We start from the raw sequence: 12,229 nt of genomic DNA on the forward strand, positions 1-12,229 counted from the left end.
TGAAGTTAATGAAATTATAATTTAAAAATGACTATAATTGGTTACAAAAACATAAAAGCAGAGTAAATAAGGTGTGAGGCTGCATCAAATAAGGTTACCAAGCTTGAGTGAAAGCTATAGTCTTGTCTATTGACTCCTTTTATAACATTTTACCAGATGGATATTACAATTGAACATGGAGATATCTTAAGATTGCTACTCTATTCAATTATTTTTAAAACAATGATTTATTGTATTGCTAATTTGATGTTAACAAAAGGTATTCACAAACGTTTCAGATTGCAGAGTTTGAGTATTAAATAACTCTTATTCTGTCCCTAAAAAAAAAAAGGTCTGGTGACTGAAGCAGACTTTACAGTGAGTGTTACAGCAGGACTACGTATTCTTTAAATAGCATTCATTTGATACACAGAGAAGTTAAAAACATGCCCACAACTAAGTGCTCAATAAATTTTAACTATAGGAAATTTCACACAAGTACCCATAATGCACCATGCGATTAAACATATTCATAGCATTTGGGCATCAACTTTAGAGTCTAACTGTGAGGTTTTTTTTAAGCATAGAAATGCATTAACAGAAAGAGAAGCTTTTGCTCTCAGAATTTGTGGTCATGCTGGTACTTTGGCAGTCCCGGATGAATTTAAATTGCTAGGTTTATAAAAATGGATGTTATAATTGCTTTAAATATTCAAAAATCAACCTGAGGTATTACAGGGCTTAATGGAGAATTTTCTGAGGACGGTGTTAGTATTAGATGGAAGCTTAGGGGCATTTATAGTGCTAGTAATACAGAAAATCAGTATGTTTAGAACTTCCAACACACATTAAAATACTAAATCACTTTGTTATTCTGCAAATGGACTTCAATTTTATATCTACAATTCTGGATACTACCCGTGAGCAATATATCATAATAGCTTAATGACATTTTCCCAATTTACTAGGTTTCCAATTGCCTGGAACTTTGGGTCTTCCAAAAGAGAGCAGAGTGGTCTACCCCTAAAATTGGCAAGCATATCCCTGTGTCTAGTGGGGAAATTTCCAAGTTCCTTTGCAGGTAATAAAACCTAGATAAACAATTTAGCTCTATTCACAGGGAAGTCACTGAAAATAAGAATTTTGTGTGTTATAAACTCTTCATTACCATAACTTGCTGACTTGACATTTCTGACTGAAATGATCACGTTCAGGAATAAACCTGAGACCCACACATGACAACTACCATGCTGAAGGAAACATTTGAAATGTAGACATCTGGAGGGTTAATACATGAATCAAATGTTCAGTGGTTCAAAAATGGCTCATTGCCTCACGTTGGCACTTAGTCAATTACTATTCCTTCATCTAACTACGTATGTAGTTCTTACAATATCCAGTCCCTGATCATGTCTCATGTCATGTGCCCATTAATAATATGGCATCACTTGTGATCTATTGCAAATAGGCAGCCGTGCTGCTGAACAGAATCTGTACTTTACGAAGATGGTCGCATGTGTCACATTGGCATCAGGTTTGGAAAGCTCTGTCCTAAAGAAATGGGACTTTTACATTTCTCTGTATTTACTCATATTAAGGAGAAAATATACCTGAAGTTAATTTTCTAAATTGGTGATAATTTCATAGAGCTGGTTGTAAAGATCTGAGCATATTTATTATGCTCCCAGGAGACACATCCTGTTGTGAGTACAGCTTGGGGTAGAGATGGAAACAGAAGTGCCATGTAGTACAAAAGAAAGATAAGACATGCACACATGCACACACACACACACACACACATACACACACACACACACACACACACACGCACACACACACACCAGCAAGTCTTTCAACTTTGGATACATAGAAATGACTTTCAATATAGAAATTATGGCTTTTAGCCATAACCGGTGTGTGAAGCCACAGTCAACTAAGTAGGTTTGGATCAGTTAAGTGAGCCTGGGTCTTGGTTTGCTAGGGTAAATTTGTAGCTGACAATTGAATCTGGAATTATTTAAATTCTGAACCTGTGTTTCCTACACTAGAAAAAGGAAATAAAACAATATCACTGCTTCATAGAGTACTACTGATGGTGAATGAACTGGTTTGTGTTTGCAGGTATTTCACACAGAAAAGACTTAAAAAGATGTAGATAATTTCTTTTGTATCAATGTTCATTACAATTTAAGTGGGTTTGCAAAACAGGCCTAACAGGATTCGTTACTTCCGGGACATTGCAACCAGTCCAGTGCACAAAACTGCCACTGGTGACCATCACATATTTTAGAGCATTTTTATCTTTTCCTCATTTGTGATTCCTTAACCCAGGAGCCCTTGTGGTATTCTGATGTTGACACATGGGAACTTTGCAGACATTCTTCATTTCTCTAGTGCCGACCACTAAGGCCAGTGAACAAGCAATACCACATGTCTAACACAAAATTGGTCTGCTCTACCAAGTCTTAGCGGGAGAGGTAATATGTGGACCTCACTGACGGGTAATGCTCCCTGACACCCACTTCTAACATAAGAGGCGCAAAAGCCAAATGCTGAATTTCTATCCAGAGGTTGAAGGCTTGAAGCAAATATTTTTCTTACTGTGGGATCAGTCTTAATTACATGTTGCCCCACTGTTGCTGAATACATGAATATATCTCAGGTCTATTCGGAGAAAGAACATGTTTTTCAAAGAGCCACTTATTTTCGCATTTGAGATATTAGACACATTTGAAAATTCTTATAATGTGTTTTAATAGATTGTGCCCGTCTGACTCAAGTGTCACTTAACTGCTAAAAGTTATTTCAAATTCCTTTATATGTAAAACATTTTAACAGTAGTGCAATGTGCTTCCACCTACAACATCCTTCTTCCTCTTAAATATAAGATTCGTGAAATTATATGCACTCAGAAAGAACAAGGCTGAATGAATTACCTGAACTTTGAATGGCTCAAATGAATCAATGGGATGCGTTAGACCATATACAACCTGTTCGTTCTCTGCTTCAAATGTCCCTGGAAGATCAACATTATAATCTGTTTATTGATTTTCTATGGTTTCCACAGCAACTAATTTCACTATTTTGATAGGTGTACAGTTTACTTACCAAAAATTCTATCCCAAATAATAAGAGTGCCAGCATAGTTTTTGTCTATACAGTAACGATTTCTCCCTGTGAGACAAAATATTAAAAGTGAATTTTCAAATACGTGACATTGAGCTTTTGAAGCATTTATTTCTCTTATTTTTAAAGCATACAAGAAAAAAATCAAGCAACAGAGTGGCTCTAAAGACATCTTTTCCCCAACCTTAGACAACTAGCCAGAAACAACTGAGGAAAATTGGGAGTGACAGAGGGGTTCTTGCCCAGCGAAGACCGCAATATCTGGTTGTTCATTGCCAAACAGTCAACCTTGAGAACATACATACAAGTAACATTATAAAGACAGACAGGTCATATTTAAGAATATGTACACATCACATATTGCAGAGAACCTTGGAGTTGGCCTGGCCTAACTGCCTTGAGAGGCTTGTGTCTTAGTTGCTTCACGTTAGAGTCCATGACTCCTGAGTGTGCTTTCCAGTTCCTGATAGGGTCGCACAGGCTCAAGCAGGGAGGCATTGAGGCTGCTTTGCGTTTCTCTGTATGATCTCTTAGTACTCAGGGAAGCATGGAAGCTTGACAGGACAATTGGTGTTCTATATTAATCTAGTGCAGCCTGTGTGGCTTATAAACTTCACCCTATCTGTATTGATCCTGGCAATTGCAATTATAATCTGCTTCTGACAAGGGCATAAAAAGTCTGATTGCTCTCAAAGAAATTGTCACAGCCTCAGGTGCGCTGTGGCCCTTCTACAGGGCCTGATGTAATTCCTCATGACCATATCAGGTGACCTTGGCCTAGTAAGTAAGCATTGGCACTTACAGTATACATATATATCATATATCAAACATACATATAAACAATAATAATCAGTGAAGAAAGAGACCATCAATTTGAAGGGGTATGGGAAGGAGTATGTGGGGAGGGTTTGAAGGGAGGAGAGGGAAGGGAGAAATGTTGCAATTATAATATCAGTTTTTTAAATCTTGGATTTTATTTGTAGTCTTAATTATTTTCTAGTTAACTTTATTAAAGAGATAAAGATTTTATTAATTTATGCACATTTTCCAATGTTTTAGTTAAATTTCTAGGTATGGTCACATAAACAGTTTTGTAAAACTAATGAAGAACTGAGAAATCATGTTGTTTAGAGGAAAGCAAAAAGAGAATGCATGTATTTGGGGTTGGAGGAATGGTGCAGTGTGGGAACACCAGACCTTGAGCAGAGACCCACTTCCCCTTCTGCCTGGGAGCAGGCAGCTGTAAGATAATGTTTACTAAAAACATGTTTACTAAAAACAATACAATGCCCGGGGCAATAAGTTCCTGGAAAAGGCCTGCCCACGGAAACCACCCTGACCTCGACCTTGTCCAAAGACTAACCGCCTCTTCTAACACGCCCAGATTAGTTTTTGGTGTCAGAGCAGAACCAGCCAAGGTAGAGGAGAGAGCAGAAGCTTCTCTGGAGGGAGCCTTCTTAGGAAGTTTTCTTAAACCTTTTTGGGGCCGGCTTAAAGTTTTCTTTACATCATTGAACGAGTCTCTGTGTTGTCAATCCCTGACACCCTCCGCACGTTCTCGGACATAGGCCACGCAGCAGACACAACAGTGCAGCTGTTAAGAACACGGCTGTTCTTACAGAGAACTTGAGTTTCAGTCCACAGCATCCATGGTGGCTAACAGCCAACTGCAAGTGCAGTTCCGATTATATGACACCCACTTCTGTCCTCTGAGGGAACTGTGAGCATGTCATATACAGGTGTATATACAAGCAAAGCATCCATACACACAAAACCATGATAATAAAAATAGAGCTTTGGCATGGAAATTTATATATTTGCTTTTATTTTGTTTTTGATGCTATTTTTAGTCTTGTTGTCTGGTGATGTTTCAGAAAGAATATTAGAACAATGTTTCACTACTTTAATAATGGAAAAGCATGATCAAAAATTAAATTACTCTTGGAGTTGCAACTTTTAGCAATATGTTAATTTTCTAGCTCCAAAGCCTCCAAATTGCAATTTAAACTTAATGCAAGTAACTGGAAGCAGTATTTACGTGTTTTAAAACTTAAATAGGCATATTAATATAAAAGGTTCCAAGTCCGAAGGAAAAGTTTTAATGTACTAAACCATGAATCTGTATTCATCTACACACTCTCTGTGCATGGGAGCATGAGAATGGATAAGAGAGTTTACATGACCTAAGCATAGCTCTCCACTAAGTTGAGAGCACGTTGCCCCTAAAGGGATTGCTGGCAGTATCTAAAGACATGGTTGTTCATAACAATCATAGGAGCATACACACAGAGCAGGCATTGATCAGGGACTCTGTTAAGCACCCTGCAATGCCCAGGACAGCTTTCACCACAAAGTCTTAGCCTGACTGAGGTCTGGGGCATTAGGAAGGTGAGGCAAAGAAGAAGAAATGAGCAGCTGTCTGTTTTTCAATGCGGAGTCCTCTTTCCTGATTTTTTTGTTTGTGTAATGGAATCTGCGAGAACCTTCCACTTCTTGCCAACTGTTCCCAGGGAAGAGGGGAGTGCTGAGTTTGAAGAGCTTGACCTATCCTCTCCCATGTTGCTGTGGCCCCAGCCAGGGAGAAAGGGGCAAGTCCCCCTTGAGAAGGCTCAGCTGTGTAGTTTAGTATTCTAAAAGAGACTGTGAAGACAGAGGCTTAGGGCAGCAAATGCACAGCATTCAACCCTTTGTCCAGGGTCCTCAGCATTATGCCCTTAAGATGGATTCTTGCCTGTGAATATGGAAGTGACTTGGACAACCTCACCCCTACATGGGTGTCCATACATCAAGAGTCTATTGTGTATTCATTTATGCTGCAACACATACACATTCCAAATTTACTTTCAGTTTCATATCACAAATACTACGCATTCTTAATGGTTCCTGCGTTGCCCAGACAAAACATATTTTGCTTTTCAGTAGAATTGGTGCCTCTCTGTCATAGGCACTAGCCACATGGAGTCTCCTCATCAGGCCATTGGGCACGTGCTGAATTAGGTAAAGAACTTAGGCAGAAGCAAACACTGGTTATTAGGTTCTCTTCAAACCCAATATGTATTTTTTAAGTTTTTAGAAAAAGCTTGTTTCATTTTTGTTGCTGCTTGATTTTTTGATTGGCTTTTTCCATTTTATTTACAGTGGTACACATACTTAAAACAATAAAGGCATCTTTAAAATCCCTGTATCTTTCAAGACTAGCATTTTCAGTGTAGACAGGGTAGATCCCCAGCACTGTGTCAGAGTATCCTACAGAGGACTCTTTCAAGATGTGAACATTCCTATCTAGCTGTTTGGCTCACTTCCCAGCTGTAACTAGCTAAGATGGGAAGCAGTTGAGAAAGGTCGCTTCCACTGGCCCATGCTTTGAAGCCAGGGTTTCTCTGAATAGAAAATGGGAAAGAATACATATTTATATAGTGTCTGATAATCATGCAAAGTATAATTTTACTAAAGTAGTGCAGAAATGACACTGTAATTTTTGAAGAAATGATGAAGGAAAAGTCCTTACCATGATGAACCCTGTGATGGCTAGGGGTGTTAAGAATCAGTTCCAAGGGACCAAGGCTTTTGATGACCTGTTTACAACAAAAGAGAGAACCACACATAGAGTTATCCCTGAATATTCTATGCATTGTACAAATACATGGCACCCAAATGAGAGATGAGGTACAGAAAGCTTCAGATCTCTTTGCAGTTCAGTGCCTGTTTCTCCAAAAATAAAATCAATAACAGTGCTGTAAAATAATGTAACTCTAGACTTCTATATGTGACTGTGTCTTGCATTCACCATGGTTGATGGGAAAAGCAGTCACCGCCAATTGTGACATCGCTACAAACTGGCAACACGTCAGTGGCACATGGGAAGAATAGGATGGTGGACCTACAAGTCTGAACTGCATATGACACAAGAACAAAATGTAACAGGGGGTTATTTTCATACTTACTGGGGACAAAAAACATAAACATCATCTTGTAGGTAATGAGAGGATTAGGAGATAAAAACCATTTTATTTAGCGTGATAATAGCATTGGGAATGAAAATGTAACTTCACAACAGCACAATTGATAAGATCTAGATGTTGTTTGAGAATATTTTGGCAGTGAAAACAGAAAGAAAAGTAGAATGATTAACAGAAATGAATCAAAATCTCTGAGTTTAGTACAAGCAACAAACACAAATAGATGGCTTTTCCTGCTCTAATGAATTATTGAGAAATGGAAGTAAAATTGACAGAAAAGAATTTGTAATCTATCAAAATGTGTTCATTAAGTCTGTTGAAAAGTATTAACACATGCCCAAATTCAGAAAAATATTTCCGTTTCTCCATTTATCTTTAACTATGAATATTTGTGCATCTTAGTATGATTTGTGTCTAAGTACCATGCCCAGGAAGGTCAGAAGAGAGTGTTGTATTGCCTGGAGTTGCAGTAGCAGGAAGTTTTCAGCTACCAGACCTGGGTGCTGGGAACCAAATTCAGGTATCTACAGTATAGTGCATACTAACCACAGAGCCAGCTTTCTAGACCCAGAAACGGCTTCTTAATGAAAATTCTACCTCTACAAGGGCATGTTTTGGTTTATTTTATTAATCTTTAGGGTTAAAAGCACAGACTTTCAGTTGTTCTGTAGATATAAGAAGCTAGGATGGCCCACACTCTTCTCAACTTTAATTTAGATTTTTCTCAATTTCCTGATCCCTTTCCTTGTTTCTTCCCCTCTCCTCTCTTCAGCCCTGTTTTCCTTTTCGTGAGGTTGTTAGATGACAAAGATGTTTGAGTTGGACTTACAACAGTGCTGTCACTGGGTATGAATGGAATTACAAAGGTGTTGTCTTGGGTATGAATGAACTTACAATGGTGTTGTACTTGGGTATAAGGGGAGTACAATGGTGCTGTGATTCAGTGTGAATGGAGTCACAATGGTGCTGTCCTTGGGTATGAATGGATTCACTCACAATGGTGCTGTCCTTGTGCATAAATGGAGTCACAATGGTGCTGAAATTGGGTGTGAATGGAGTTACAATGGTGCTGTCCTTGAGCATAAATGGAGTTACAATGGTGTTGTCATTGGGTGTGAATGGAGTTACAATGGTGCTGTCAATGGGTCTGAAACCCATTTGAATTTTACTGGTATGTTACTGAGAACTGGCCTAAACTCTAGAATCCAGCCCTTCGTCTTACTCATCGCTTGTCATCTCCTTTTTCAGCCCTCCTTCTTTTTATGATTTTTCCTTCCTTCCATCTGTCCTACCTACCTGTCCACCTATCTTTCTGTTGTTTTTTTTTTAAATATCTTCTCTGGGGTGGGTTGGGGTGTCCTATTTACCTATTCTCTGGTTATTTCTAGAAGAGATGTATTTTAATCTCTGAACCCAACCCAGTTTCCCTCTTAGAAAGGAGGAATTCTTGTACATCAAACACTGTGTTTATTTTTTAAGTAATTTCAGCACTTTCATGTACTCTATGTGTTTTATTTGTTAGAATATAGTCCTATGAAATAAAGCATAAAGCTATTGTCTCACAAGTATAGTGTTAATTCCTGGGTTTTATTACTTACAAGGCATCTCTACATCATTGCCTACTGGTGGAAAACTGTGTGCACAGATGCGTGGTCATGGCAGGAGGATGGGGACATATGCTTCACAACATTCAGAATGTTACAAACTGACGCTTTTTGTCCAACTTTTTTCCTCTGGCATAGAACCAGATGGGAAAGGAAATAGACATTTTACCCGTTTGTCTCTCTGGTGCCTAACATTTGTTACAAAAACAAACAAGACGAGGGTGGAGGGGACCACACTAAGCCGCTTCTGCGGACCAGATGCTTTTCTGAGCTTAACCCTGGCATGTGTGCAACCGGATCCAGATCCAGAGCCACCCGAATGAGTGCCTTCAGATGACTGTAGTCTGGGCGGCACAGTGTGCTTTTTTTTTTTTTTTTTAATGTCAAGTTCTTTTCCTTTTAGAAACCTTCTGCTTCTCTAGGCTGAAACATTGTGATATCAATATTGAAAGCTCCTTTTAATTTTTCTTATGTAAAAGTCAAGTATAACGTAGTCATCCACAGTTAAATTCTCTGCTGTTGTGCCTCTGAGTACCGTGGAGCTGACGGAGACCACCACAGGGCAGATGATTCATCACTCAGACAACCCGGTCAGAAACTCCCATGTAAAAAACCCTCTGATTCAAAGTCATGGAGAATTCATTAATATTTAATAAGAGCTGAGCGTAACGATTTAATTATCGCCCACTTTTGCAAATTCAGCCATTTAGCAATTCTACCACATCTAGCTGGGACTCACTTCCTAAAAACATGTTTGTTACTCTGGGAAAAATCGGACGTATTCTACATTTTAGAAAATGTTGTCTTAACTTATTAGATTTAAATGACATATCTGAAAATACAGAATTTTACAATGATAGGTCTTAAATATAGTGTAGATCAATATTCTATTATTTAAAAAAGCATTAAAATGTGAAATTCTGGGGGCTAAATCACATCACGACTCCAAATTTTAGAAGCTCATGAAAAGCTTTGAAATGGTTCTAATTTCATTTGAAGAATGTTTCTATTTTTTTATCTTATCTCTTTTAAACACGTATAGAATGATTTTCCATCAAGTAAAATGAATTTAAGCCTGTATAACTTTAATAAGAAAAGAAAGCTAATCACTTGACTACATAGGAGTGAAAATAATTCCGCTTGTTTTTAAAGGTTTCATCATCTGTGAAGGCTTTTGCACCACTCCTGTTTCCTAGGTCATTGAAGCGATGTACTTGTTCTTGTAATATTTCTCTTTGGACTTTATGATCTGAGCAGCATGGGTACCCGGGAAAACCGTGGAAAAGCTAGGACGCTCAGAAATACTTCTAAGTTTTGTATCAGATTTCATGATTATTTTTCTGGGGAAGAAATATTGTTTTTAGCAAAGACTGAAAGGGAAATATAAATTTTCAAAATTTAGCAACAATGTTCCACACATAAGCGGAGATGACCACTGGTTACTTCCTATTCCCTTCCTATTTGTATTGAGGTGCTAGATTCCACATCATTAAAATGTGGGTGTAAATTTCTTTCCCAGACATCAAAATAAAAAAAAAACTTAAACATTGTTGATTAGTCTTGACATCATTAACTCTTCTACCAAGATGATTTCATAGGTTATTTTCATTTGCAGAATAAGAAATTACAAATGCGTAGTAGTAAAATTTGAGATTTTCGTGATTGTGAATTCCATGATAAATTAAGGTCAAACTTTGTCCATCAGAAGTACTTTGGGTCATTTGCTCAACTAGCCACAGGCCCCCTGCTCTAACAGTCACAGGGATCCTGTCAGGCCCCTTGCTCTAACAAACAGTCACAGGGATCCTGTCAGGCCCCTTGCTCTAACAGTCACAGGGATCCTAACAGGCCCCTTGCTCTAACAAACAGTCACAGGGATCCTTTCAGGCCCCCTGCTCTAACAGTCACAGGGATCCTGTCAGGCCCCTTGCTCTAACAAACAGTCACAGGGATCCTTTCAGGCCCCTGCTCTAACAGTCACAGGGATCCTTTCAGGCCCCCTGCTCTAACAGTCACAGGGATCCTTTCAGGCCCCCTGCTCTAACAGTCACAGGGATCCTTTCAGGCCCCTTGCTCTAACAGTCACAGGGATCCTTTCAGGCCCCTTGCTCTAACAGTCACAGGGATCCTGTCAGGGCCCCTGCTCTAACAGTCACAGGGATCCTTTCAGGCTCCTTGTTCTAACAGTCATAGGCCCCTCACTTATCACTGCACAGTCTGTATTAAGAGTGTTCAAAGTCTTGTATATAATAACAAGTGAGCAAGAACCATGAGATGTTGTCATTATCCCTGCACAGCATTTCCTTTTATTAGGTACATTTTAAGTTCTTAATTTCACTTTTGGACTTCTGGGGAATCAAACCCAAAGCCTCATACACGAAATGTTCAAACTGACCCAGCTGATATCATAGCATGTGTGATCAAGATTTTAATGATGTCAATGGAAAGACCCCATCCGACGACCACATGAGGCCTGAGGTAATCATAACTCAAACTGCCTGTAAGCTTTCCCGGGAGGGATTTCACTGTTCCTTCTTCTTCCTTGCTTTCAATCTACCTCTGCTCCACGCCTGGTGGATTCTAGCCCTTCTTGAATACCTGACTCCTTCTCTACTAGACCACTGGTTTTTCAAATGAGAATTTTGATCACCCTCCCCAAAATCTGGAAACACATTGTGAAATAATTCTTGTGTCCCTTTGTTCTATGGCCAAGTTACTTACCTTAATCCCACATACTACATTGCAGTTTCAATAAGGAGATTCCTTACCCTTCTTGTTTCTTACAGCATACTCAGAACTCCACAAGCACCGTGACTACTCAGTAAGACCCCATTTAGAAAATCAATGTGCCTTTCTACTCTCACATAGGAATGGCTTGCTTACCCTGGTGAAGTTGTTTTACTTATCACTACTCCAGGGAGTGCTGTCGACCTCCAGTGAACAGAGGGTTTAGTCCCAAAGACAATCTAACTGTGCAGGACAATGCACATGATGAAAATAAGCCAATGTGGAAAGTGCTTAGTGCTGAGGTTGAATATGCTGCCACATGGATACAGATACCATTCCCGTAGGCCCTTTGAGGTCACGGGAGGAGTATCAGATGATGTGGACATTTTACTTTGGAAGTTGGAGGACCATGTTTGGGGGATTGAGCCTGGTTGTCATTCTCATGGCCAGAGGTAATAAATACATCCAGAACAATAGTATTAAAAACCGGGAACATAAAATCATCGTAACAGTAGATCAAATGTTTAGGCCATTAAAAGTAACAGGCAAAATGAAGGTGAGGTGGAGATAGAGACAAATTACAGAGCAATATAAGGCAGAGAACAGGCTAATTACATTCTGATGGTCATTGGGAGATGCACCCTTTTAATAATTATTGAATTCTTAGAATGTAGGTTTGAGACAGACCCAGAAAAGTGAATTCCTGTCTCACCTGTTAATTTGCAAGTAATTTCTTGAAAATCTTACATTCAATTTACCCTGTATTCTCAATCAATGTCTTAAAAGTTTGGCGAGCCTCCTGTTTTGTCTAAGTGATCAGTCTGGAATGATTTT

The 12,229-nt window shown here is 38.9% G+C and overlaps 1 protein-coding gene across 2 annotated transcripts in view; it reads right to left on the reverse strand.

Annotated features, from left to right (window-relative positions):
- The window catches only part of Agmo (alkylglycerol monooxygenase), a 317,387-nt gene that overhangs the window by 164,294 nt on the left and 140,864 nt on the right, over positions 1 to 12,229 (reverse strand). For both annotated transcript variants that reach the window (XM_005076213.4, XM_040743229.1), the window contains exons 6-8: positions 6,614 to 6,680; positions 3,088 to 3,153; positions 2,916 to 2,995 (exon numbers count right to left, since the gene is read on the reverse strand). In XM_005076213.4, the coding sequence (XP_005076270.1) occupies positions 2,916 to 2,995; positions 3,088 to 3,153; positions 6,614 to 6,680 (213 nt within the window). The remainder of the gene's footprint in view (positions 1 to 2,915; positions 2,996 to 3,087; positions 3,154 to 6,613; positions 6,681 to 12,229) is intronic.

The sequence above is a fragment of the Mesocricetus auratus genome, unplaced genomic scaffold (assembly GCF_017639785.1).
Source record: "Mesocricetus auratus isolate SY011 unplaced genomic scaffold, BCM_Maur_2.0 Super-Scaffold_15014, whole genome shotgun sequence".
Classification (NCBI taxonomy): domain Eukaryota; kingdom Metazoa; phylum Chordata; class Mammalia; order Rodentia; family Cricetidae; genus Mesocricetus; species Mesocricetus auratus.